The following is a 27,846-nucleotide window of genomic DNA, read 5'->3' as shown; positions in this document are numbered from 1 at the left end:
ATAAAAATAGTCATTAAGCGAAGTCCAGGGCCTTTGGTTCCCCTCAGGGGCTATAGATAATATTCTGAGCCATATCCTGTGAGCTGTCTTATAGAGACTGAAACCTCCACCAGGTGGAAGACGTTAACTACATGATGACCAGGCTGTAGCCGTGACATAAGCTGCCACAGTTCTGAGAACTGGCCTCAAAGAAATGGGAACAAACTGACCCTGGAACTAAAGACTAACTGTACCTAAAACAATCAAGATGACACTGATCCGACCACTGCATGACTAATTTCAAGATGACTGTCAGAGCTGACTGTGCTGTTTCTGCCTGTAGCCCCCTCCCTCTGTCTATGAAAGCTCTTGCCCCCTGATTGTCTGGTGGGGCTGTGGGGGGGAGTCAGCCTTTGGACCCGCGTCTGCCCTCCTCCCACCCCCAGGTTTCCAGCCTCCGAAATAAAGCCAACTTTTCCTTTCCCCCAGCCTTGCCTCTTTACCGGCTTTAGAGCCACCGGTCCTACGCGTTCGGTTACTCGACCCTCCAGGAAACTCACGTGATGTACTCCTCGCAGATCTTGCGGAAGTGATCACGCTCCGGGTCACAGCGCAGGTCGTCGTAGAGCTTGTTGATGAGGATAGAGGCCAGCATTCGGGTGTTGTCCGTCAGGGGCAAGCAGGACGGCAGATCTGGAACCTGCCCCACTACCTTCAGGATCTTCCTCAGGCCTGCAGGACGGACAGCAGCAAGTGTCAGACGCTTGCCGGGCTCTGTCCTCACAAACGCTCCTTCTCGCTCAGTCCTGTTTTATCACCAGAGCTCTGCGGCCCGCCTTTAGGCAGCACGTAGCTTATCCAACGTGAAGGGCACTGGGATGGGGCCAGGAGAGCCAGGTTCTACCCCTGACTGCCCCTACCTGAGCCATCAGCCTCCCGCTATGGGCTTCTGTTTTCAACATTTACGAAGTCAGGACTAGTTGATCTCAGACGACTCTACCAGTGCTAACATTCTGTGGGTTGATGTATAATCTTCCTCAAATACTATTTTATGCTCTCTTTCCCCCAGGCTTCCGTTTCTTTTTTTGTAAAATGGGAACAATACTACCTTCCTTATAGAGTTTGAGGATTCAGTGAGATCATGTATGGAAACTGCCTAGTGCCATTCCAGGCACATCATGACACTCAATAAATATTTATTATTTGTTTAGTAAATATAACATTTACTATTTATGGTTATTATCCCTTCTCTTCTCTTCTGTTGAAGAAACTTCAATGACTTCCTATTACCCACCAGGCTAATTCAACCATTAAGTGTTTGTTGAATAAGTGAATGAATAAACAACCACCTTTTAGGTACTAGCTACCAAAATAAAAGACAATCCTGATATCAAAAAGCTCACAATACAGGGAAGGGAAGACAGATGTATAAAGATTACAATAAGCTGTAAATAAAGACAGAACAGTGACACCGCAGATGGTGAGATTCACTCCAACAAAGCAAGAGTTTCAAGCTATGTGGAGCACGTACTATGTGCCAAGAGCTTTCCATGCGTTATCTCATTTAATCCTAACGTTGACCCTACTGGTTAGTATGAATCATTATCACCATCGATCAGAGCAGAAAACCAAGACATGGAGAAGCCAAGTAACTTGCCACGTAATCTGGCAAGTGACATAGCAGCAGCCCTCTCCCAGCAACGTCTGATTTCAAAGCCCACGACGTTACCTGTTAACACTACACTGCTTCGGGGACAATAGCTTGATTTCAGAGCCAGGTTGTAGAGGTTGGCTAGGAGCTGGTCGGACCTTGGGTGGTGGGGCAGGTAAACGGGAGGGGAACATCCTAGGTAAACATTGGGAGGCATGAAACTCTGGATGTGGCAGGGAATTAAAAGTGCCTGGCATGTATTTGCAGAGCCGATTCATTCTGCTGTACAGCAGAAACTAACACAACATTGTAAAGCAACTATAGTCCAAAAAAAATTAATTAAAAAAACGTAAAGATCGAAAATAAAAGTGCCTGGCAGTACATTTTGTGCTGTGTATTTTAACACACACACAAACGCACTGGGAGGGCTGGAGAGTCATTGGAAGGGGCCTGGTGAACCAACCCAGAGGCCCCAGCCTGGCTCTCAAAGGCCTTCATCAAATGCACCTGCTCTACCTCCCCAGCCTCACCCCCTACCCTTCCCTTCCACTCTGCCCTTGCCTTGAGCATCTCATTCTCTTCTGCTAGAACACTCTGCACCTCCTCCTCGTCCATGGCTGCCCCTCCCTGAACCCAAAAACTTACTTCAGGCTTGACATCCTGGTGGCGCCCCTACCTAAGTCTTCAGCCCAGTTTTCAGATATTGCTCCCCACCCCCCGATCCTATAAACCGTGTGGTTGGGCCTAAATCCTAGCGCAGAGAGAAGTCGATTGTCAATGCCCAGGCTTTGTAATACATGCAGAGAAGACCAGAACTGGGATGGGGGGAGGGAGTTGAGAGGGGGAGGGTTAAAGCACTAGAGTAATTTGTTCAAGTCTAAGCACTTACACATGAACTTTGCTGAGATCTGTGAAAACCAAACAGGGGAAGTGCTGTATCAAAAGAGACTAAAGGTAAAGCTGCTAAAAGCTGACTTGAACCTTTTAGAACAAGGTCTGGTCTATATGTCATTATACCTGTGGGAGAATTTATCACAGCAGATCATAAAGCCACAGGTATGATTCTTGAACAGTTGAACAAGGTGATTTAGGAGAGGGGTGATGCCCTGGAGCTGACAAATTTAGTGACTATCTCCTGGCACATTGTTACTGGACTTTGTATAATGTACACAGGTGGCATTTCTCCCTCTGGAAGGCCTGTATTTTGCCGTCCTGAGACTTGAGGAACGTTACCCCTTGTTGGTGGAGTCTTGCTCGGTTTTTTTTGGGCACTTGCCTCGCTTGTCAGGAAACTCCGCCCAGATGTTTTTGAGTGTGTTCTGGGTGTGTTCAGGCCCTGAATTCAGAGCCTCGACCCACGCCTTCACCAGCCCACTGGTGGATCCTAATATGCTAATGACTTTTCCTGGCTTTTCAGTTGGAAATGAAGACTTCTCCCAGACAAGAGCCGCACCCCTTCCACCTTCTGCTGGTTGCCTGGTACCCTGGTGCCCACTGGAAAGGCTGGCATGAGCCCCAGACCCTCCCACCTCCTCACCGTTATCCACCACATAGATGGTGCGTGAGTTGTCGTGAATGGCGAGGTCCTTCCTGGGGACGTTCTTGTTGAGCAGGTTCAGGGCCTGATCCCTGCCCTGGCCAGACACCTTCTTACTGACCAGCATGTCAAGCAGGTGGTTGGTGATCTGCCTCAGGTCCTTCTTGGTGTCTGAGGAAGGAGAGGACAGGGGTAAATAGAGAGGACCAGGGCGTCTCAGGTATATAGGACCAGGGATGGCAGAGGCTTCTGGAAGGACTCTGGAAATATTGAATCCACTGCTTCCCAGATTTTGGAATTTCCCAGGAGAGTATAGTATCTCACTCCAAAAAAGGGAGGGAGATCTCTAGACAACACCCCCAAGGGGTCCTCCAGCCGCTCTGAACACTGACTTCTATGGCAGCCCATTCCATTCTTGAACAGTCTGGTTCTTAGAAAGTTCTTCACTCCCAGGCAACGGTGGGCAGGGATCCAAAGGTGCTTCGTGCAGTTTTTTTTTTTTTAATGTATTTATTTATTATTTTTGGCTGTGCTGGGTCTTTGTTGCTGTGCGCGGGCTTCTCACTGTGGTGGCTTCTCTTGTTGCACAGCACGGGCTCTAGGCGCACAGGCTTCAGTAGTTGTGGCTCCTGGGCTCTAGAGCACAGGCTCAGTAGTTGTGGCTCACGGGCTTGGTTGCTCCGCGGCATGTGGGATCTTCCCGGACCAGGGCTCGAACCTGTGTCCCCTGCATTGGCAGGCAGATTCTTAACCACTGCACCACCAGGGAAGTCCGCTTCGTGCAGTTTTTAATACACTGATTTGATAAACTTTTCCAGAAAGGAAATTGACACTCCTTTATAGACATTTTACTCCCCGCAGATTCAGTCATGCTGGGAGCCTGAAATTCAAGCCTTTGCCTGGGATGCCAGGTCTTCCCTGCCCACTGGGGATCTTAAAGGCAAATGCCTCCTCCTGCTTTTGCCGTCTGAACTCTCTGGAACTTGGAGATTTTTGTCCTCATTCTAGATTGTAGCCCAAAGGCAAGCAGGCAGGCAGGTAGAAAAGGAAAGATCTCCAAGCCATGTTATATAAATAAATGATGAAGGAATGGGGCTCTCTAACTGGTGAAGGAAAGACACAAATGTACATGATAGCTTGTCTTCAGATAAAAGTATGTCATGAGCATGAGATAACAGACTTATTCTGTGAGGTTCCACGGGGCAGAACTGGGACCAGAAGTGAGTGGGATTACAAGGGGACAGATTTGAAATCAGTATATGGAAGAATTCTTCAGCAGAGATGTCCAACAGCTCACTCCCTCCAGAGGAAGTCGTGGCCCCCAGTGAACCACACCTCTCAGTATTCATTCTCTTGGGGAGTCCCCTCCCACACTGGCCCTGGATTGCTCATATGACCTTACGGCACACTCAGAGGCTTAAAAAGCACTTACACATTGGGGCTTGTCCATTCAAAATGCAGCCACCATGTTACATAGAAACCCAAGCTGCCCACCAGAGAGGCTACAAGGAGTAAAACCAAGATACCCTGGCCAGCATCTCCAGTTAACCACCAGCCATCCGAGTGAAGCCATGTTGGACCCTCCAATAATTCTAGTGCAGAAAAGGATCCTTACCATAGTAAGTCAGAACCACATCAAGAATTCAAGACTCCGGGCCTCCCTGGTGGCGCAGTGGTTGAGAGTCCGCCTGCCGATGCGGGGGATGCGGGTTCGTGCCCCGGTCTGGGAGGATCCCATGTGCCGCGGAGCGGCTGGGCCCGTGGGCCATGGCCGCTGGGCCTGCGCATCCGGAGCCTGTGCTCCGCAACGGGAGAGACCACAGCAGTGAGAGGCCCGCGTACCGCAAAAAAAAAAAAAAAAAAAAAAAAAAAAAAAAAAAAAAAAAAAAAAAAAAAAGAATTCAAGACTCCAAGCGGGTTAATTACTAATATACAAAGAGCTCTTAGGAATCAATAAGAAAAACACTGATACTCCAACAGAGGAAATAGATAACAACATGAACAAACCATTTGAAGACAAATCCAAATGGCTAATAAGGATAAGAAAAAATAATGTCTAATTTGTAAATTTTAAAAATTCAAACAGATAATTATTACCTACTGAATAGGAAAATATCTGAATCTGGTGAGAATGATTTGAGGCTGGAACTCTTATCACTTGGTGAGAGTAGAAACTGATGCACCCTCTCAAAAGGAGTTCGAAAGTAAGGTAGTGAAAGAGCTTTAGTTATGTTCATAGCATTTGACTTAGTACTCCCATTTCTAGGAATTTGTTCCAAGAAAATAATCACAAATGCAAACATAGGTTTATGTTAAGAATGGCTACTGAAGTGTTTTTTATAAGTATGAAATTAAAGGCAATCTAAATCAACAATATAGAGCTGATTGATGAGTTATGATATATCCATACAATGGCATGTAATGAAATTATTTAAGATCAAGCTTTCTGAGTCAACCTGCCTCTGTGACCTTCCCAGCCAGAGCAGGAAGTTCTAAAATGATGTCTAGGACCTGGATATACAGGAAGAAGCCTGAGTTTGTATGTGCATATATGCAGGAATGAGACAAATGTTAAATTAATAATTATCCAAGTAAAAAGGAATCCTCTTTAAGAATATTAAACGGTATGCAATAGTAATATAATACTCAGAAAGGAGAAAAACACAAAAAATTTCCATAGCTGAATCCCAACTTTGTTAAATAGATATTTATATGGAGGGATAGAAGAAAGAATGGAAGGGGGACTTCCCTGGTGGCACAATGGTTAAGAATCCGCCTGCCAATGCAGGGGACGCGGGTTCGATCCCTGGTCCGGGATGATCCCACATGCCGCGGAGCAACTAAGCCCATGCGCCACAACTACTGAGCCTGCACTCTAGAGCCCGTGAGCCACAACTACTGAAGCCCACGTGCCTAGAGCCCGTGCTTCGCAACAAGAGAAGCCAGGCAATGAAGAGCCCGCGCACCGCAATGAGGAGTAGCCCCCGCTCGCAGCAACTAGAGAAAGCCCTCGCGCAGCAATGAAGACCTAACGCAGGCCCAGAAAATAATTAATTAATTAATTTAAAAATAAATAAAATACTTTATAGAGAAAAGAAAAAAGACTGGAAGGATACACATGGCAGTGATAGTAGTGGTTATCTGGAGGGGTGATTACAGGTTGTTGGGATTTTTTTCATCTTTACATATTTCTAAAATTTTCCACATTTCTCCATAAGCCCCTGTTACTTTTAAAAATTGTTGTAAAGCATGCATAAAATAAAATTTACCATTTTAACCATTTTAAAGTATGCAGTTCAGTGGCATTAAGCACATAAACACCATTGTGCAACCAGCACCACAATCCATCCACAGAACTTTTTTCACCTTGCAGAACTGAAGCTCTATCCCATCAAACAGTTCTTTATTTCCTCCTCCCCCGCCCCTGGCAACCATCATTCTACTTTCTGTTTCTATGAGTTTGACTGTTTTAGAAATCACATATACATGGAATCATGCAGTATTTGTCTTGTTGTGACTGGCTTATTTCACTTAACGTAATGTCCTCGAGGTTTCTCCATGTCACAGCATGTGTCAGAATTTCCTGCCTTTTTAAGGCCGAACAATACTCCACTGTATAGATGGACACCACATTTTGTTTGTCTATTCATCCATCGATGGACACTTGGGATGCTTCCACCTTTTAGCTGTTGTAAATTATGCGGCTGTGCCTCTGTTACTTTTATCATCAGAAAATAAATGTAAAAATATAACCAGGCCACCTCCACATGCACGGAACGCCCAGCCTAAGGTGGTAACTGACACTTCCGTGCCTCCACCCCCTTGAACCAAGGCTGAAAACTGTCTCCTACCCAGAACCAGGGCCTCTTCCTTCCCTCGATGCTCTCGCTTGTCCTCCCCAGACAGAGCGTCGATGATGGCCTGGAGCAGGTTGCAGACGGTCAGAGGCAGTTCTTCATTCTCCACGGCCATGAGGCTGCAGATTCGGTCTATCCGGACTGCGTGGAGAATCGCTGTGGCCTAAGACGCCCCCAGCAAGGAGCACAGTCAGCTGGCTGCCCTCCCCTTCCAGCTGCCATGCAGGTTAGGGAGTGGGTGATAGCTGCCCCGTGCAGTAGGGACAGAAGACCAGGCAGCCAACGCCTCATGGGACCCGTGGCCTGGGGAGGCCCTTGACACAAGCCATGCCCCTTTCCAGAGGGATAGAGCTGCTCCATCCAATACAGTAGCCACTCGCCACCGGGGAGGCATTGAACTCGTGTAATGCAGCGAGTTCACACTGAGATGCGCTTGTGAGGTAAAATGCACACTGGGTTTTGAAGAGTTAGTATGAAAAACTGTAAACTATCATAACCTTTGCATTCAGCTCTTCCACATAAACCACTTTCAAGAAACTTATCTTTGTTTAGTCAGACCCATTCCCAGCTCAAAGAAAAAAATAAGAGGATCAATCTCTGTTGAATCTGGGGCCATACAACCAAGGTTGAGGGGAGACACTTTAGACGTTGTATCAGGGTCTATCCATGCCAGCCACGCCCTGCCCACAGGTCAATGCCAGGTCCTCAGGCCGGCAGCTCTCCGTGCCACGAACCCTGCCCCTGCCCTCACCCTAGCTCGGTGGCCACTACACATGCCCGACAGGGTCCGTACTGCAGCCAACATCAGCTCAGGCCTCTTAGTGTCCAAAAGCTGCAGCAACAGGGCCACACCGTTGTTCTGGAAGATCCTCTCGGCCCCTGCTTCCTCACGGCTGAGGACAATGAGGTTGTTGGCCGCCTGAAGGAGGGAGGAAACAATGAAGGTCATGAGGGAAGTCTGGCTGCAGAGGCCTTGGCCATGAGCCAAGTGCAGGTGCTGGTGCAAGGACTAGGTCTTCAAAACATCTTTATATTCTTTTGCCCTATAATCCTACTCGTGGGAACATAGCCCAAGAATATAATTCAAAACAAGAAACAGAGTAACTTGCAATAAAGACCAACTGGATGAAATATATTGCAACCATTAAAGTCATAAATGAAAAGACTCAGAAGAAGCTTGGAAAAACATTGGTAAGCAGAAACAGAATCACAGGTTCACTCTGATTGCACTTATGGTAAAATAAACCTGTGTATATATACTTGTGGATAAGGACTTTAAAAAGGTAGGGAAATGTTAAATTAATTAAACAAGGAGGTGGCTTCAGTGCCTAAGCGACTAAGTAAGCAAACCCAAACCACACTTGGCTGTACAGCAGAAATTAACACAACATTGCAAATCAACTATACTTCAATTTAAAAAAACACAAAACAAAGCAAAACCTAACCCTGTATTGCCTCAAGGTTAAGAAATCAAACCTTAAGGATGACCAATCACAAATAGCTAACGAGCCTTTCCCAAATAATGCAACTGATTCAGCTATAGCCAATCAAATAATTCTCATGTTTTGCTTCCACCTCTTTTTTATAAAAGTCTTTTTTCCTAGCTCCTGTCAGTGGAGTACCCCTAACCACTTCTGTTTTCGCGCTGCCCAATTTAAACAGATTTTGCTCAAATAAATTCTTAGAATTTTTATATGTCTCAGTTTATCTGCTAACAGAAGTGAAGTGATTTCACATGGGAAATTATTTTTCCGTTAGAAATGTTCTTCGAATGTGGTTTTGGCATTGTTTGTTCGTTTATCTGTTTAGGGAAATCTGAAGTTGCAGGGGGTCCTCAGGAAGGTTGAAGGTTGTGGGCAGAGAGAGCACAAGATGGATTTGAAAGCCCTGGGTTTGAGTGCTGATTCTGCCACATGCTAGCTGTGTGACCTTGGGCAAGTCATAGCACCTCTCTGGGCCCCAGATTCCTGTCTGTAAAAACAGACAGTTGAGCTGGGTTTTCAAGTGTCTTCCCACCCTAAAGCTTTCCACCTTGAGGATATATATACAGTCATCCCTCAGTATCCGCAGGGGATTTCTCCCAGGACCCCCGCGGATAACAAAATCCACAGATGCTCGAGTCCCTTATATAAAATGGCGTAGTACAGTCGGCCCTCCTTAACCACAGGCAACCAACTGAGGATCGAAATTCCTTAAAAGGCCCCAGATCTGGAGAGGAGGGCTTGAACAGGACCTGAGACCCTGGGGTTGGGCAAAGAACTCCTGAGGCAGGAAAAGGAGGAGGTAGACAAATAGGTAGGGAGGCTGATTAGAGAATTCCAGGCAAGCATGAGCTGAACCGTCATCGCTCTGTCAGTCAAGGGCTTCGTACTTCTCGAACCACTTTTATCTATAACGACTCAAGTCCTCATAAGAGTTTGCTATAAACGATAGCTGTATATTATATGGACTTATTGACCATTAAACTAACAAAAATTCCCCAGGCATTGTCTGCCAAGTTCTTATAAATATTCAGATATTCTCTTTTTTTCCTCTGAAGGACTAGAAACATTTTATTTTTAAAATTTTATTTAATTATTTATTTGGTTGCACCGGGTCTTAGTTGTGGCAGGGGGGTTCCTTAGTTGGGGCTCACCGACTTATTAGTTGCGGCACGTGGGCTCCTTAGTTGTGGCATGCGAACTCTTTTAGTTGTGGCACGCATGTGGGATCTAGTTCCCTGACCAGGGATTGAACCCAGGCACCCTGCGTTGGGAGCTCAGTCTTAACCACTGGACCACTAGGAAAGTCCCTAGAAACATTTTAAAAATGCAGCAAATTTGGCTAAGAGGATGGTATTCTGAATAAAGATTTTCATATTTCAGAATGACTGGTTGCAATGTTTTGAAATGGAATAAAACATTATTTTAATGTGTCATTGTTTCTCAGGGCCAAAAGTAGGGTGAGGCAAGAAAGACACCTTGGGTGCAAAATTTACGGGGCACCAAAAACCTCTGTAATCAAGATAAATGTGATGCATTTAATAAATTTAATAAATTTGTATGTAATATGTAATATGTAAATAAGTTTAATAAATTTGTAAATGCAATGCATTTAATAAATTTGTATTTAATGCAATGTTTTAAAATATCAAAATCAGGGGCTTCCCTGGTTGCGCAGCGGTTGAGGGTCCGCCTGCCGATGCAGGGGACATGGGTTCGTGCCCCAGTCCGGGAGGATCCCACATGCCGCGGAGCGACTGGGCCCGTGAGCCATGGCCACTGAGCCTGCGCGTCAGGAGCCTGTGCTCCGCAACGGGAGAGCCCACAACAGTGAGAGGCCCGTGTAACGCAAAAAAAAAAATCAAAATCAATTTTGTTTACTTTCTCCAAGGAGCCTCCTCCCTGGCCTGCAACCTCTCGGCGGCGTTACCGCCCAGACACAGGAGCAGAGTCTGCAGCGGAAGTACAGTTACCTGGCAGGTCCCAAGAGCACCCGCTGCCGGCCCAGCACCCACCTTCTCCAGCTTATCAGCTTCACTGTTTCCGTCCAGGAGAATCTCAAACATATTCTGTACCCTTGAGTCTGTGGAGAACTGCACACGGAGCTGAGGAGAGAGGAGGGAGTGGGGAAGAAGGCAGGCAGGGGTCCCTGTCATTCCAGTCGGCATAAAGTTCATCTCAATTAATAGTTTCCTGTCTCCCTCCATCATTTATTCATTCAACAAACACTTACTGAACAACTACTACAAGTCAGACACTGTATAGAATGGAGAACAAAGTCAAGTCCTTGCCCCACAAAGCTGACAGTCTAGTTACATTTGCCATCCCATTTGGTCTTCACAAGTCTTGGAAGGCAAAGGATCATCACCCCAGTTTTGAAGTCTAGTAAACAATTAGCTATTAGACATTTTAATATGGGCTAAAGGGCTTCCCTGGTGGCGCAGTGGTTAAGAATCCTCCTGCCAATGCAGGGGACACGGAGTCAAGCCCTGGTCCGGGAAGATCCCACAGGCCGCGGATCAACTAAGCCCGTGCGCCACAACTACTGAGCCTGCGCTCTAGAGCCCGTGAGCCACAACTGCTGAAGCCCGTGCACCTAGAGCCCATGCTCCGCAGCAAGAGAAGCCACCGCAGTGAGAAGCCCGCGCGCCACAGGGAAGAGTAGCCCCCGCTTGCCGCAACTAGATAAAGCCCGCGCGCAGCAACGAAGACCCAACGCAGCCAAAAATAAATAAAATAAATTTAAAAATATATATATGGGCTAAAACAGAAATATATCTTCAGGATCGGAAACCTGAAGCAGTTTCTAAGTACCTTTTCAAGCAAATTAAAACCGTTATTTTTGAATGTCTCATCCCTCACTCTCCCAACCCCAGTGCTCTGAAGCTTTCATGAAGTGACCGAACCAATCCATCGTCCCCCATCTTGCAAGCTCCGTCTGCACCTTTCACTGCTGTTTTCTGCTGGTCTACGGTGCCACCTATTTCCATCACTCCTTAGTCTGTATTTTTTTTTTTTTTTCCGGTACGCGGGCCTCTCACTGCTGTGGCCTCTCCCGTTGCGGAGCACAGGCTCCGGACGCGCAGGCTCAGCAGCCATGGCTCACGGGCCCAGCCGCTCCGCGGCATGTGGGATCTTCCCGGACCGGGGCACGAACCCGTGTCCCCTGCATCAGCAGGCGGACTCTGAACTGCGCCACCAGGGAAACCCCTTAGTCTGTATTTTGTCAGCCCTTGAGTCTGCACTCTGGACAGTACGACGTGGTCCCAGCATGGGGCTGTCCCAGGCACAAAGAAGTTACTGTGTCTTGGAGCAAGGAGCTGCGTGATCAGTTACCTTCCCGCTCTTACAGTGGGGAAAGCAACACCCCAAGGGGTCCCTCAGAAAATTGGTAGCTAAGCCAGTACTAGGGTGCAGGATTCCTCATCTCTGGTCCAAGTTCTCCCGACCCCACTCCACTTGCCTAGAAAAGATTCCCTGTTCCTACTGGTTCCTGGCTGTCCTCCATTCCCCAGCAATACCCTTCCCCCAGTTCCTAGGTTTCTCCTGCTTCCTTTGTCCTCCCAGAGAGGAAGATCATGGTGCAGACATACTGAGTTGCAACTTTTTAAAAAGCCTCCATCTGGAATTTAAAAGACTGGTGTTCTAGTCCTGGCTGGCTTGCACCCTCGAACAAGCATCACGGCGTCTCTGATCACTCATCCAAGGGTGTGGAGGTAGGCCAGCCCTGCCTGATGTCCCGCTCCCCTAACTGGTCCCTACTAGGAATGGGGAGAGGCAGCCAAGGCTTATGTGCAGGGGTCCGGCTCACCTTCTCCTGGATGCTGGTGTTGAGCCTCCTCAGTGTCTCCTGGAAGTTCTGGTTCTGTGGCTCCAGGGTGGCACAGCATTGCACATCCTTGAAGGCCTGGGCCAACTTCCCCAGGTGCTCCAGTGCCTGGCATCGCCGATACAGAGCCTTGATGTCCGAGGAATTGATGTCGATGGCTAGCAAGGGGGACAGGCAAGGCCTCAGGGGGCCGAGCTACAGACCACCTTCCCCTCCCCCACCGCTGCCCCCAGCTGCAGGGCTTCTGTGCCTTCCTTGGAGAGTATGCATCTGTGTAGACTATCTGGTCCAAGGCTCCCCTTTGTTAGGGAGGCGGTAAGAATTACAGTCTCAGGGTTGGAAGGGAGCTTAAGGGTCATCTTGTCTAATTCCTGACTCTCCAGTCTCTGCTCAGTGATCCCTGCCAAAGGCTCATCCAGCTGGTGCTTGCATACCTCTAGCAGTCCGGGAGCTCCTTCCTGCTCAAGGCAGACAGCTCCTTTGGAGAGCCCTTCCCTCCTCCCACCTGAAACATATCTTCCTGTAAGTTTGCCCTTTTGTCTTGAGTCTAGCCCTGGAACACGTGAGATGAGATCCAATCCTTCTTCCTCATGACGGCCTTTAAGGTATTTGAAGGCAGCTCCCTGTCCCACCTGGGAGTTCCTTCTCTGAGCTAAGTATTGCCACTTCCCTGCTCTTCACAGGACGTGTTTCCAGTCCCCTTTCCAGCTGGGTCCCTCCCTTCTGAACTCACTCCAGACTATCTCTGTTTCTCCTAAAAAAAAGTGACCAAATCAAACCCCAACACAGACCTATGCAGAGGAGAATCTCCTTCATTCTGCATATTATAGCTCTAAAAATACAGCCAGGAGAAGTGTTCCCATTTTGATCGTGCTCTTAAGCCTAAGTTCTCTCAGAACTTGAGGCACTCCGTGGCCACCGTTGACGTATGTTTATTCCTCCTAGTGTCTGTGGAATGAAATAGTGCCTCCGTCTTCCCCTCAGGAAGCCCGGTCCCCACAGAGTGGTTATGGGAACCAGCCCTCTCCCCCCGCCATCCCATAGGAACATCTCCAAACTTCCAACAAACGGGCTGTGTCCTTACCGTGACAAAAGGATTTCTGGAAGCCACCTTCTAAGCAAAGAAGCTGCCCCAGCATATTTAACATGTAAAAGTGTGTCTTAGGGATGGCTTTTCTGAAGCTCTCCTTTCACATAAGGATGGTACATCTGAAGCCCCACCTACAATGCCCAGGATGGCGTTTATACAATCGGTCATCCCTGCGAGTGTTGAGAGCCTCTTGGACTAAACAGCGATGCAGAAGGGGAGGGAAGGAGGACAAGGTCCGAGTGAGGGGGCTCACCTCTCGAGGCATCTGAAGCCGCCTGAACATAGCTCTCCTGAGAAACGGGGAAGGAGGAAACTTGGTTAATGTGGGCCCGACACAGTGACAGCCAGAGAGGGTCCCCGAGGCGAGGAGAGAGGGCTCGCTGGCAGCTGCCACTGTCAGAGGCCAGGGGAGCGCCCCTCACTGGGCATGGAAAAGTGGACGAGCTTTGGCATCAGGCAAACTCGGGTCTGAACCCAGCTCTGCTGCTAACCACCTGGAGATCTTGGGGAAGTTACTGAGCCCTCCTCTGAGTCTTGAGTTTGTTATCTGCGATATGGGCATGGAAGCAGCAGCAAGGACCTCCCGGTCTGCGGTTGAAATGCCACGAAATAACCTATGAAAAGCCCCTGTCATGATGCCACTTCCCATGAGGCTGCTTCCCGCGGGATGAGAACTAGCTCCATGGATGAATTTCTGTCTCCCAGAGGAGTGGGTCAGGCAATGGGTACCAGAAAGCAGTGGGAGGCGCCCTTCTCCAACCTGAGGGGTCCAGTGAGAGGGCTGGGATGATAGGCGTGCCCGTCAAGGGGAGGGAGCCGCCTCCACACCCCTGCTTCCCAGCCCTGGCCCTCAGCTCCCTGCCCCGCTTCATCCCAGACCGTTTTCAGGCCACAGGCTGCCCGGTTCCGATAGAGCGTGGCCAGGAGGGCCTTATCCTTGGTCAGCTTCAGGGCTTGGCTATAACTCCTCGCTGCGGCCTTGTAGTCCTGGCGCTGGAAATGCCCGTTGCCTTCCTCCTTCAGCCGCACTGCTTCTGCCTCGGCCATCTGCGGGGACAGGATGAGCTCCGTCTGGCCGGCCCCTCCCTCCAGACCCGGGGCTGGGTTCCTGGCCTGAGGTCTGGAGCACCAGGTGCCCCATCGACCAGGAGGGGAGGGGAGGATGCTGCCTGCAACGGACCCACCCGGAGCGCCCGCGAATCCTTTGCCCAGAAGGACATCACAGCATTTGCTCGGAGCGTGGCCCGAGTCGAGAGGGGGTCTCAGAGACCCTGTTCCTAGGGAAGTCTGCTCAATGGTATATAACAACCTAAATGGGAAAAGAATCTGAAAAAAGAATAGATCCATGTATATGCAGAACTGAATCACTTTGCTGTACACCTGAAGCTAAGGCAACATTGTTAACCAACTATACTCCAATATAAAATTAAAAAAAAAAAATTCCCTCTTCCTCCCTCTCTCTCCCTCCCAGCTAGACACACCAAGGGCCTGAGTTCTCACTGCAGGCCTGAACCTTTCTGGGTCCCCGTTCTCCCTCCCCAGTCCAAGGAACTCTCCAGGCCAGCTCACTTTCTCACAAGGACAGTGTTCTCGGTCTGTGCTCCCCGGGGTGCTGCTCCCGTGCGTGTGAACCCCCAGCCAGCGTCAGCCTGCCCCTGCTAGCCCCACCCCAGGAGACTTTATCAGCCCTGCTAGTGGCTCCAGACCATATTTGGCCACAGGGGCAGGTGCCCCTGGAGTCTGTCACTGATACTCAGGGCCCTCCCCCTCCCCAGACTGGACAGTCATGACCACGTGGAGGTTCTGACTAACTCCTGCCCCAGTACCCCACTCAGGGACGGTCCTGGGGACTCGGGCGCTCATACCCCAAAGAGTGAGAGAAAGATCCAGAGGGACGGGAACCCCCCAGCACCCCCTCCCTCCCTCGGCACGGCTCTAATGCCGCTTGTCCACCTCCATCCCAGATAAACAGCCTCCTCTCCCCTCCCCCCCACCACTGTTATTTTGGGAGCAGAGTGACAGCTGAGGGGCTGGCAGACTTGGACACACACAGCAGCTGCCCAGGTCCCAGGCCAACTGGAGACATCCAGAAATGCCCTTCTGGAGGGAGGAGGGAAGACGAAGGAGGAATGTTCCTTCCCCTCTTCCCCTTGGCCACAACTGCCCTACCCCTTCCACCTGTTGAAAATGTCCTCGCTGTTCAGAGAGACCCATGGACTTGCTGTCTCACTTTGGTGGAAGTGGGTTGTTTCTTTGTTGCACTCTGCACATCTTCTGTGGTTCCTCCCCGTCTGTATGGAGTGGCTATATTCAGCCGCTCTCTCCCATCAGACTGGGAGCTCCCAGAGGATGGACTCTGTTCATCCCCCACCGGAGTGAAGTCTTCTCCCACAGCAAGAGCTGGGGCAACCTGGGAATTCCCTGAGACCAAGAACTGTGCCCCCTAACTGACTGGGACTTGCGGAGTCCCCCTCAGCAGAAGGGGGTCTTCCTGGGACAAGAGCTATGTATTCACTAAAAACTGTGAATCAGGGGCTTCCCTGGCAGTCCAGTGGTTAAGGCTCCGTGCTCCCAGTGCAGGGGGCACGGGTTTGATCCCTGTTCGGGGAACTAAGATCCTGCATGCTGCTCCACGCGGCCAAAAAACAAAAACAAACAAACAAACAAAAACCCCAAAACTGTGAATCACTATGTTGTGCACCTGAAACTTATGTACCTCAATGTTAAAATTTTAATTAAATTGAAAATTTTTAATTAAAAAAAAGAACAACTATGTATTCATCACCAGAGAGGGTCTCCCCTGGGGCAGGAATTGTTTCTCCTCATCCGACTGAGGGTTCCTAAGAGAAATTTATGAGGTTGTCCCTACTTGGATTCAGAATTCTCCCGCATTTCTGTGTCTCTGAGCCTGGGCTGTGGGCACCCTCCCAGAGGGCAAGGATAGCATCTCATGCAGTTTGTTTTCCTCTGGCACAGAGCCTGGAAGAATCAGTGCCCAATGCATGTTCCTAAATGAATGAATGAATGAATGAATGAAGGCTTTGTGCTGATGCTTTGCTTCACTGACTACCATTCTGTCATCTTCTCCCCTATTTCTTCAAACTGAGAAAGATACTGCAGGAAAAAAAGCCTAGGTGGGATCACTCACACTAGATTCTGCTCTTAGCTCTGTGACCTTGAAAACACAGCTCTGTGACTTTGGACAAGTTCTATTGCTCTGCTGGACACAAGATCCAGCCCTGATATATGTTTGTTGACCGAATAAACGAATGAATGGATGGGTGAATTCCCTGCCCCCAACCCCGGGGCTCCTTTGTGGGCAGCTCTCTGTAGCAGTGATATAATATGGTAAAGGATCCTGCCATTGGCAGAGAGAGATCCAAGGGACCCTAGATTCAAATCCTGATTCAGTAATTCATTCCACAAGCATTTCTTAAGCATTTGCTATGTGCCAGAAACTGTGAATGATTATGGAAGCAGAGAACATTCATGGGGGTAAGGATTTGTGTCTATTTTCACTTACATATCCCAAGTGTCTGCAACAGTGCGTGGTATGTCGTAGGTGGTCAATAATATTTGTTGAATGAATGGATGAAAGACTTCCATGGATCTGTGATTTCTGAAGAATACCAAGGTGTTTTGAAATCAGGAAACATGACATTGTTTCAGAGAAGGTTTCCCTGAGTAAATGATTGAATGAGTTAATGTACATAGAGCTCCTAGAACAGTGTCTGACAGAGACCTTTGTTAAATGATTGAATGGATATTTAAGGCAAGACCTGAAGAATGAGGAACTGTTCCTGTATGTATTCATCAGCTCAGGCTGCCATAGCAAAATACCACAACTGGGTGGCTTAAACAACAAAAATTTTTTATTCTCACAATGCTGGTGGCTAGAAGCCTAAGATCAAGGTGCCATCATTAGGGTTGGTTTCTGGTGAAACTTCACTTCCTGGCTTGTAGACAGCCACCTTCTGCGGTGTATTCACGCAGCCTCCTCCCTGTGTGAGAGCAAAGAGAGGTGTGGGACGGCAGGGGGAGAGCACGCGCGAGCTGTTGTTTCTCCTCTTCTTTTTTTTTTTTTTTTTTTGCTGTACGCGGGCCTCTGCAGGCTCCAGACACGCAGGCTCAGCGGCCATGGCTCACAGGCCCAGCCGCCCCGCGCATGTGGGATCCTCCCGGACCGGGGCACGAACCCGTGTCCCCTGCATCGGCAGGCGGACTCTCAACCACTGCGCCACCAGGGAAGCCCTCTCCTCTTCTTGTAAGGACACCAGTCCTATCAAATTTGGATGCCATCTTTATGACCTCAACGTAACCTTTATTACACCCTTATAGAGTCTATCTCCAAATACAGTCACACTGGGGGTTAGGGCTTCAACAAAGGAATTGGGGGCGGGTGTGTGCACAGGTCTGTATCAGTTCCAGAAAACAGCATGGGCAAAAGCACTTGGAAGATCTAAGAAATAGCCAGAAAGATTTGATCTTAAAGTGAGAGGAGTGGCTGAAGAGGTAAGGCTGAGTGGACCATTATAAGGAGTCTGATTTTTTCCTGCCTGTAATGGGAGCCATTGTAGGGTTTTAGGACAGAAAGTAACAGACCAGAGTTTTGGTTTGAAACGTCACTCTGGTTGCTGTGTGGAGAACGCACAGGAGGAGGTAGGGTGGAGACAGGGAGGCAAGTGAAGAGGCTATTGTAGGGACCACGGTTGACTCAGAGCAGAGTGTGACAGTGGAGGTGGAGAGAACAGATTCTAGATAGGTTCATGAGGCAGCATTGGCAGAGCCTGAGACTCCCGGGATGCAGTGGGGAGAGAGAGCAAGACAGCGAGAAAGAGAGAGAGGGAGAGGAGCTGACAGGAAGATCCCAGGTTTCCGGTAAGAGCGCTCCTGGTCCGACTCTGCTTTAGTTCCTCATCTGTAACCATGGGGTGAAAAGAGTTGTGAGGATTAAATGAGTTACATATGTAAAGCACTTAGAACAATGCCTGATACATTGCTATCGTTATCATTATTGTTATTTCTCTACACGGTTGAAAACTGTAGACATTTTTTGCTTCTGTACGCATCAAGTATTATTAATTTATTTGATCCATTTATTTGAGGCCAGGGGCGGCGCGACACTTCCCCTCCGCAACACCAGAGGGCGATGTGGCGGATTGCAGCACCGCTGGACCACCGGGGCGGCGCTCCGTCCCGCCGGAGTTTTCCCCTCCACGTGGGGACGCAGGATGGCGGCGGCGGCGGCGGCGGCGGTGTTGGTGGCGGTGGGTGGGCCTGAGTCGGGGCGGGGGCGCCGCGACCTGGCGCTCGGGCCGGGGTCCCTGAGGCCGGAGGGAGGCGGAAGTGGGGGCCCTTCGGTCCGGGCGGCGTGCATGACGCCCGCCGCGCTTGTCCGCACAGGACGAGGCGGCGACGCGCGACGTGCAGCGACTGCTAGTGCAGTTCCAGGATGAGGGCGGGCAGCTGCTGGGCTCCCCGTTCGACGTGCCCGTGGACATCACCCCGGACAAGCTGCAGCTCGTGTGCAACGCGCTGCTGGCCCAGGTGAGCGGCGGGCCAGGCGGCCCCGCGTCTTCTCCGCCGGGCGGAGGGCGGGCGGCGCTGCCCTGGTCGGGGACGCAGGGGATCAGGAGACCGAAGGTCTCGGGTACGTCCCCACTCTCCCACAGGGGTGATAACATCCCGGCGGTGCCGTCTGCCTTGGGGAGGGTCGGAAGATGTGATCAGTGTGAGAGCGCTTTACGCGCCCACCATCGGGAGTTCACCCGCGGAGAGAGACCGCGTTTTGAACGCATTGGGTGCATCGTAACAATGATTCCTTGGCACAGCTCCTCATTATATTCCCATTGTCATTAATATCCCCATTTTACAGTGCTGCCTGAGACCATTCAGTTATTTGTATGGCGCTGCGCAGTAGGTGGTAGATTGGGAGTTGGAAGCCAAGTGTCAGATTCAAAACTCGTGCTCTCCTAAGCCGGTGTTTATCAGATGCTGCCCTCTATTGAAGAGTGGGAGGCTGTTTAAAAATGCAATACCTGGACCCCACCCAAGACTTACCACACCAGACCGTGGGGTGAAGCAGAGGGTCTACCTTTTTCAGTCAGCTTTTTGGATGCTTCTTACACATTATGCAGCATGGTCTGGTGGTTTAGAAAACGCTGCATAATGCTATATGCTAACCCTAATCCTGGACTTTAGTTTTCTTTCTGAAGAAACTGAATTAGGCATTAGCAATAGGACGTTGCGTTAATCACTTAGTTGCTCTGAGCCTCAGTTTTTTTCATCTATCAATATTAATGCCTCCTTCCCAGGGTGGTTGTGAGATTCAGATATAGGATTTTGAAGTGGTGTGTAAGTGTCTTGCAGTCGCTCTTTAAGGATTAAAAAGGTCTTGCTGAATGGGGAATGATGAGGGAAACCCAAGCAGGGTGGCTTGAAAAGTAGGAAGCGTTGCCTGCCCACAGCTCACGGAGGGTGGGGGTCCCTGGTGGAGGCGGCCTTGCCCATCCTTTGATGGGGGGGGTTCTCTTTTCTGTTGTCCTCCAGGAGGATCCCCTGCCACTGGCTTTCTATGTCCATGATGCCGAGATCATCTCGTCCCTGGGGAGGACACTGGAGTCACAGGCGGTGGAGACAGAGAAGGTCCTTGACATCGTCTACCAGCCCCAGGCTATCTTCAGGGTTCGCGCTGTGACCCGCTGCACCAGCTCCTTGGAGGGTCACAGCGAGGCAGTCATTTCTGTGGCCTTTAGCCCTACAGGAAAGTAAGGACAGCTGCACAGTCGTTGAGGAGAGTGTGGGTGCAGCTGCTGGCGGGGGTGGGGGGACTCCCAAGTTATGCTCAATGGGGCCTCTGGCTGCCCACCATAGACTGAAGCTCTGGACTCAGGTTGCAAGTAAGCGACTTCCCCGGTGGAGTTTGGTCCCCAAAGGTCAAGGATACCTGCCTTGGAAGAGCCCTTCCTGGACTTGACCTCAGGAGATCTGAGCTGCAAGCTCACCTCTGTCCCTTTCTAGCCATGTGACCTGGGCAAGTCATTTAACCTCTCTCTGAGTTAGTTGTTCACCTGAGAAATAGGGTTTATTTGCTTCTCACAATCCTATGAGGATAGTAAGAAGCTTTAAATCTGGTTATGACTGTGGCCATTCCTTTTAAGAAGGACAAGGAGAGAAATGGTCTCCTGGGGTCTTCTCCCAGATGGCATCGGTGTTATATTTCTCCTTCTCAGAAGAGAAAATTCCAGTCCCAGATTCTGTTCCCAGAAGATGATTGACTAGGCAGCAGGAATGTACGTGTGCAGTGTTTCCGGTGTGCCCCACCCCTTGTCCTCACTGCAGAGGTCAGGTGGCCTCTCTTCTTCCCCAGGTACCTGGCCAGTGGCTCTGGAGACACTACTGTGCGCTTCTGGGATCTCAGCACTGAGACACCACATTTCACGTGCCAGGGTCAGTACCCAGTTACCCACTTAGGGGGTTTTAATGCAGTGGCGGGTGGCTGATTCACTCAGCTCTTTAGTTCCTGAGGAGAGGAGGCCCAGAGCACATTCCAGCCCCTTGACATCCAGTTAGTGGCTGCCTGTTGCTAGGTAGAGACCTTACCCTTGAGCTCCGCCAGCCACTTACAAACAAGCAGAGACTGGACGGAAGAGTCAGCGTGGGGTTGTGGGCAGGGGCTAACTGCCTGGTAGCAAGGAGAGCCCGGCTTAAATCCAGTGTCTGCCCTAGTGGTTCTCAAACTTGAACGTGCATCAGAATCACCTGGAGGGCTTGTTAAAATATAGATTTCTGGGTCCCACCCCCAGAATTTTGTCTCCCTAGGTCTGGGGTGTGACCTGAAATTTGCATTTCAAGTTCCCAGGCATTGCTGATGCTGCCGCCCTGGGGACCTCACACTAGCTGGGTGATCTTGTAGGTAGGCCTTGCTTCCTTTCTAAGCTTTGGTTTTCTCATCTGGAGAATGGGGATGATACTTCTTGCTTTGCCCCATACTCTAGAGCTGTCATGAGAACTGTAGGACTGATGTGTGTGAAAGAACTTTATATCCTTATGTAGCACATAAGGAACTACTAGAAAGTGGCAGTGTTATCTGTGCGGCGAGATGCACGGCCCTAGCACTTGGGAAGGATTCTGCCTTTGCCTAGGAAGCCTCATCTCTTCTGTTCGATCGTTCAGTCATTCAGCAGCTAGCTAAGGAGTTTCTGCAGCGTGCCAGGCGTTGCTAGGCAACGGGGATAAAGAAAGGTGCGGTCCCCCTTTGTCCCCCACTGCTTTCTTAGGACACAGACACTGGGTCCTTAGCATATCCTGGTCCCCAGACGGCAAGAAGCTGGCTTCAGGCTGCAAGAATGGCCAGGTAGATGGGGGTCAGGGTAATTAGGCAGGGATTCTGGGGCTCCCTTCCTGCGAGATGGGTCAGAATCAGGTTCTGGGGTCTTCGGGGAGGGGTGAGCGGGGACGACGGGCGGGGGACCCTTGGTGGGACCAGGGGAAGGGTGGGGAGGGTTACTTCCGATGAGCTGCTGTCCTTCAGGTTCTCCTGTGGGACCCAAGCACAGGGAAGCAAGTGGGCAGGACCCTTGCCGGCCACAGCAAGTGGATCACAGCCCTGAGCTGGGAGCCCCTCCATGCGTGAGTGACACTGACAGCTGGGTGAACGAGGAGCCAGGGCTTCAGAGCCGTAGCCCTCCCCTGCTTGGTGCGGAGGAGTCTTATGTGAGGGGACGGGGTAGGCAGTGTGACCGCCAGTGACAGCGTGGCAGGCAGTGGGGAAGGTCTTCGGCACCTGTGTTGCGCGGGCGGGGCGGGGGGAGGGCGGTGGTGCTCATCACGGGGCCTGAGAGCCACCTTGCAGCGCAGCCAGATCTTGGGGTCAGGAAGCTGTCGAGACATTATCCCCGGTCTTTGCGCTGGGGATCGGGAGGCAGTGTTGGAAGACAGGCATCGCCAGGTCAGAAGTGAGGACGCGTCTCCCTTTCTTCCCAGCAACCCCGAGTGCCGCTACGTGGCCAGCAGCTCCAAGGACGGCAGCGTGCGGGTCTGGGACACGGCTGCGGGCCGCTGTGAGCGCATCCTCACTGGGCACACACAGTCAGTCACCTGTCTCCGGTGGGGAGGGGACGGGCTTCTCTGCTCCGCCTCCCAGGACCGCACCATCAAAGTCTGGAGGGCTCATGATGTAAGAGCTGGGAGAGGCCCGGAACCAGCCTGGGGAAATCTTGGGCCAGGGAGGTTGACCACTGTTTCCTGGGTGGTTGGGGAAGTGCTTCGGGAACGGGGGTCTTATTATAGCGGAGGTTCCAGGACCCCTTAGCATGGCCAGGCTCTGGAAATTTCCTGCTGTAGGAAGCCTATTTAGGTTTATCGAACCTGCCATATCCCAGACTTATTTGACCAGAGCCCTTTTTTGTGACATTTCCCTTCTGTGAAGCATATTTCCAGAAACAGTGCTCTGGGCTGGTACCCTTATTTTACAGATGAGGAGAGACTTGAGTCCAGAGGGGTGATTTGATTCAGATCACAGTGAATGAGGGCCCTGCTTCTGAGTCCCACAGTGCCCATCTTCTGGGGCTGATCTGGGGGTGCATGTTCCCAGGGGCGGAGACTGCTCTGTGTGTGTCCGACCTGTCTCCCTTCGCCCTAGGGCGTGCTGTGCCGGACTCTGCAAGGCCATGGCCACTGGGTGAACACCATGGCCCTCAGCACCGACTACGCCCTGCGCACGGGGGCCTTTGACCCAGCTGAGGCCTCAGTTAACGCCCAGGATCTCCGAGGGTCCTGTGAGTGAGCGGGGGTGGGGAGAAGGAGCCAGTTCTCAAGCTTCACATGCGAGAGGCGGACCTAGGCTGGGGGGGCGGGGACTTGCTCTTTGTGTTGGATTTTCTCATCAGCCTTGTTCCTTCTCTCCTTCGATACCTGGACACAGTGCAGGAGTTAAAGGAGAGAGCTCTGAGCCGCTACAGCCTCGTGCGGGTGAGTATTTGCCAGCACTGCCAGCTCTATGCGCTTCTTCTCCTTGTCCCCAAAACACTGCAGACGCTCAGGCCCTTCTCCCTTGTAGCCCCAGCTCAGAACGTACCTTTTCCGGAAAGTCGTTCCTGATAATCCTAGTTTACAATCCTAAAAACCATAATGTGCTGGGGATCATTTTATTTCATTTTGTTTTGTTTGTTCATCTGTTTATTTGCAATCCTCAGGTACCTCTCTTTTTTATTTTATTTAGTTTCAGTAACACATTCACATGGTCTAAGGTTCAAGGAAAACAAAAAGGGGAATTCCCTGGTGGTCCAGTGGTTAGGACTCGGCGCTCTCACTGCCAAGGGCCCGGGGTTCGATCCCTGGTCGGGGAACTAAGGTCCTGCATGCTGCACGGCATGGCCCAAAAAATAAAAAAAGTTTTTTAAATGCAGAGAACACAAAGCAGTAGGGGCCATTTTAGATGGTGGAAAGTCTCTCCTCTCTGTTGCACCTTCATCCGTGCCTTCTGGAAGCATCCAGTGCTACCAGTGTCTCGTGTCTCCTTCCAGAGGCGTCATATGTACACATACACATATACGTGTACACTACACACAGTACGGATACACACGCGTATACAAGCCCACATGTAAAATCCTTCCCCTTTTTAGCACACCACTCTGTACCTTGCTGCTTCTTGTAATTATACGTCATAGAAATGGTCCCGTCCCGTGTGCCTGAAGTCTCCCTTTGGGGGAAGTAACCAGCCTCCTTTCTCCAGTCCTGGACTCCGTGCTGGTGTTGAGCAGTCAGTGGTGTGTTCGCTGCCGAGGGCGGGCTCTCCTCTCTGAGACCAGGTGCGCTTTGTGCCTCCCCAGGGCCGGGGCCCAGAGAGGCTGGTGTCTGGCTCCGACGACTTCACGCTGTTCCTGTGGTCCCCGGCGGAGGACAAGAAGCCCCTGGCACGGATGACGGGGCACCAGGCCCTCATCAACCAGGTGGTCTTCTCCGCGGATGCGCGCGTCATCGCCAGCGCCTCCTTTGACAAGTCCATCAAGCTGTGGGATGGCAGGACGGGCAAGTGAGTGGGGGGCGTGGGGAGGGGAGGAGCTTGGCCCTGGCAAGTGTTTGGATTTTCTGAGCCTCTTGTTTCCTCTTCTGAATGTGCAGACCCCCTACCTCTCTGCTTTGTTACAAGGATTAAATGAGGTGGTCCGCTTAGCACCATCACTAAGTGGGTGCTGAAAATGCTAGCTTCTTTCGTATCTAGGGAGGGAAATGATGTTAAAGCTGGCCAAGGGAATTGCCTGGCGGTCCAGTGGTTAGGATTCTGTGCTCTCACTGCCAGGGGTGCGATCCCTGGTCGGGGAGCTAAGATCCTGGAAGCCGTACGGCATGGCCAAAAAAAAAAAAAAAAAAAAAAGCTGGCCAAGGGCCGGGGATGCAGCACAAGTGTAGGTTTGTGGTCCAGTGTTTATCTGGCCCTCCTCAAAGTGAGGCAGCGCATCCCCTGGGAGCTTGATGGAAATGCAGAACCTTGGGCCCCATCCCAGACCTTGGGGATCAGACGACCTGCATTTTAAGGTCACCTTTCAAGTCTGAGAAGCACTGCTATGACGAGGCACAGTGCCCTTGCAGTTAGTTAGGAGGAGAGGCAGGGGCATGGGCGAGAAAAGGAGCAAGGAAACCCTTGTTGAGGCCGAAGGGGCACCTATGTGTCAGTCTCTGTGTATTTTCACACCACAGCCCTGTGAAATAGATCATTCGGTTTCTTTTGCTTTTTTTTTTTGGTTGTTTTTCTGGCTGCGTTGGGTCTTCGTTGCTGCACACGGGCTTTCTCTAGTTGTGGCGAGCAGGGGCTACTCTTGGTTGCGATGCGCGAGCTTCTGGTTGCAGTGGCTTCTCGTGTTGCAGAGCACGGGCTGTAGGCGCGTGGGCTTCAGTAGTTGTGGCTCACGGGCTCAGTAGTCGTGGCTTGCAGGCTCTAGAGCGCAGTCTCAGTAGTTGTGGCGCATGGGCTTAGTTGCTCCGTGGCATGTGGGATCTTCCCGAACCAGGGCTCGAACCTGTGTCCCCTGCATTGGCAGGCGGATTCTTAACCACTGCGCCGCCAGGGAAGCCCTGGTTTCTTTTTAAGATAAGGAAACTGAGTCTCAGAGAGGCCCAACGACTTGCACCAGCAGACACAGCCAGTCTGTCCCGACCAGGTTCCAGGTGGGCCTGGCCCACTGTTTCTCCATGCCACCTGTCAGCAGGCACCTGTCGTGGTGGTTGGGGGAGGGTGGTGTCGTGCAGATGGGCTAAGCAGACGGCTGCATTGGATTCCGAGGCTTGCAGAGTTGAGCAGGTATGGAGGCCTGGCAAGAAGCATTCTAGAAGCAACTCACTTGGAGAAGTTTTCCAGCATCCTAATGACCGGTAAAGATTAAATTGGTCTGGGGTGGGGACCAGACAGTGAGATTTTGTAAAAGTTCCCAGGTAAACCCGACACGCAGCCAAGGTTGAGAACCACCGCTGTGGGCATAGGGGACCCTTCAGGCGTGTCTGAAGATCTCATATCCATCCTCATCTTCCTTCCCCTGGCCCAGGTACCTGGCCTCCCTGCGTGGCCACGTGGCTGCCGTGTACCAGATTGCGTGGTCGGCCGACAGCCGGCTCTTGGTCAGTGGCAGCAGTGACAGCACACTGAAGGTGTGGGATGTGAAGGCCCAGAAGCTGGCCACAGACCTGCCAGGCCACGCGGATGAGGTGCGGCCGACCCTCGTGGGCAAGCGGTTGAGAGGGGGTTGACGCCTGGCCCCCTCCCCCACCCTCCTCACTCCGCCACCCTCCCCCTCCCCCTCCCCCCTTCAGGTATACGCTGTCGACTGGAGTCCGGATGGCCAGAGAGTGGCAAGCGGCGGAAAGGACAAATGCCTCCGGATGTGAGTTCGGGGGAGGTGGCGGCTCTCCTGCCCTTGGTGACCGTCCCCTGTGGTGTAGAGTTCCAAGGGCTCTCCAGGGGCCCACACCGTCCCGAGACGGTAGCCTCCGGCGGGAGGCGGTAGTTCTTAGCACGCTGGAGTTTGGAGTCCTGGGACCTAGGTCAAATCCTTGTTCTGCCTTTCAGTGTGCCGTCGTGGAGAGCTTGGTTCCCCTGTCTCCTGGGACTTACCCGGAGACGGGAGGATCAAAGATAGGTGAATACACTTTGGAACCTGAGGGTTGTGTACTTGTAAAGGATTGCCACTGTTTGTCATCGGACAGCCTTGGTGGGCATCGCAGGGGCCAGGCCCCTGGATGAGGTCCTGGCCGAGGCAGTGGCGGGCACCTGGCCTAAGTTCCGGTGGCTGGAGCAGGGACAGTAGCCAGGGCGGGGGGAGTAGACCGGGCGCGGTGGGGGGGATCACAAGCTCTCCCCCTAGTGGGCTCCTGGGATTGTATGGCGCCTCCCTCTCCCGAGGTGGCATCCGCATCCTGCTCCATCCCCCTCTCCACAGATGGAGGAGGTGAGAAATCCCAAGGATCCCCACCTAGACTCAGCCTCTGCCAGCTGCCTGCCCTGATGGAGACCAAAGGCCGGGGTGATGACCTTGAGAATGAGCGTGGCCTGCCGTCCTCGGACAGACCCCAGTAGCGTCCCTCCCCAGAGCAGGAGGTTGAAGGTCGCGGGAGGTTATCACTGAGCTCCCACTTGGTAGCTCGCTGGTGCCAGCACGGGGGAGGCCGAGCGATGACCGGCCCTCACTGCTGCCCTTGCCTCCTTTCCTGAATGCCGTCTCTTTAGGGTCAGACCGCAGATTCTGTGACCAAATAAATAACTTATATTTTGAAGGTTTGGTTATGATTTCTTGTCCCAGGTTCTCAGGGCTTTACTGAGGATTATGCTAAGTCAGCTTGTCTAGCCCCTCCCTCTGGGCTACACCAAAACCATGCTGATCAGGAAGTTGCCTTTCCTCTATTCCCGCCGTGCCTACGAGAGAGAGGCCAGCTGAGGCTGGGGAGATGGGCTGAAGCCCGTATGTTAGTGGCCAGAGCATGATGTAAGGCTGTGTTGTCCATTCCGCTGGCACCGGCCACATGAAGATGTTTGCATTAACTAGAATTGGGGCCATTTAGAAATGCAGTTGTCACACCAGCTCAGGGCTACTTACTGATTTGGACAGCACAGATAGAGGACACTTTGACCATCACAAGGACTTGTGCTGCTCTGGGGTGGTTTCCTCGGCCTCAGACAGCCCCACTGGGCTCTCGCAGCACAGAGAGGGAGGCGGCGGCTGCCCCGGAGGGTTCCCTCTAACAGGCCATGCAGTGGTGGGAGCTCTGGAGGAAGCGGGGGTGGTGTAATGCGGGGGATGGTTCTCTGCCCCGTGAAGACTCACACAGTGACGGGAACCCCCACCAGGACATCCTCAAACCTTTGGCCAAGATCTTGCCCTCCGTGTGTCTTGCGTCCACTTTCTCTTCCAATACGAAGGTGCATCTACTC

General features: G+C 51.4%; 2 protein-coding genes across 5 annotated transcripts in view; one reads left to right on the top strand and one right to left on the bottom strand.

Annotated features, from left to right (window-relative positions):
• The window catches only part of UNC45B (unc-45 myosin chaperone B), a gene marked incomplete at both ends in the record, with an annotated part of 29,738 nt that extends 15,267 nt beyond the window's left edge, over window positions 1–14,471 (bottom strand). For all 3 annotated transcript variants that reach the window (XM_079725690.1, XM_079725691.1, XM_079725692.1), the window contains 8 exons: window positions 540–711; window positions 3,168–3,338; window positions 7,019–7,187; window positions 7,776–7,943; window positions 10,521–10,610; window positions 12,317–12,492; window positions 13,678–13,714; window positions 14,304–14,471. In XM_079725690.1, the coding sequence (XP_079581816.1) occupies window positions 540–711; window positions 3,168–3,338; window positions 7,019–7,187; window positions 7,776–7,943; window positions 10,521–10,610; window positions 12,317–12,492; window positions 13,678–13,714; window positions 14,304–14,471 (1,151 nt within the window). The remainder of the gene's footprint in view (window positions 1–539; window positions 712–3,167; window positions 3,339–7,018; window positions 7,188–7,775; window positions 7,944–10,520; window positions 10,611–12,316; window positions 12,493–13,677; window positions 13,715–14,303) is intronic.
• A 4,184-nt stretch (window positions 14,472–18,655) lies between these two features.
• On the top strand, window positions 18,656–27,191 carry NLE1 (notchless homolog 1; the record flags this gene model as incomplete). 2 transcript variants are annotated; one of them, XM_079725476.1, is made up of 13 exons in its annotated part: window positions 18,656–18,685; window positions 18,828–18,971; window positions 19,974–20,191; window positions 20,794–20,873; window positions 21,704–21,780; window positions 21,958–22,055; window positions 22,410–22,602; window positions 23,068–23,203; window positions 23,350–23,396; window positions 24,257–24,459; window positions 25,967–26,126; window positions 26,232–26,302; window positions 26,858–27,191. In XM_079725476.1, 13 exons carry the CDS (start codon window positions 18,656–18,658, stop codon window positions 26,868–26,870), a joined length of 1,470 nt encoding a protein of 489 aa, XP_079581602.1. In that variant the 3' UTR covers window positions 26,871–27,191. The 2 variants fall into 2 exon arrangements, with proteins under 2 accessions (XP_079581602.1, XP_079581603.1); XM_079725477.1 differs by lacking the exons at window positions 18,656–18,685; window positions 18,828–18,971; window positions 19,974–20,191; window positions 21,704–21,780; window positions 21,958–22,055 and adding an exon at window positions 26,488–26,557 and having other exon boundaries at window positions 20,835–20,873.
• Window positions 27,192–27,846: the final 655 nt, after the last annotated feature.

The sequence above is a fragment of the Hyperoodon ampullatus genome (assembly GCF_949752795.1).
Source record: "Hyperoodon ampullatus genome assembly, chromosome: 19".
Lineage (NCBI taxonomy): Eukaryota > Metazoa > Chordata > Mammalia > Artiodactyla > Ziphiidae > Hyperoodon > Hyperoodon ampullatus.
Note: the sequence above shows the minus strand (reverse complement) of the source record. Positions and strands in the feature narration are given on the sequence as shown.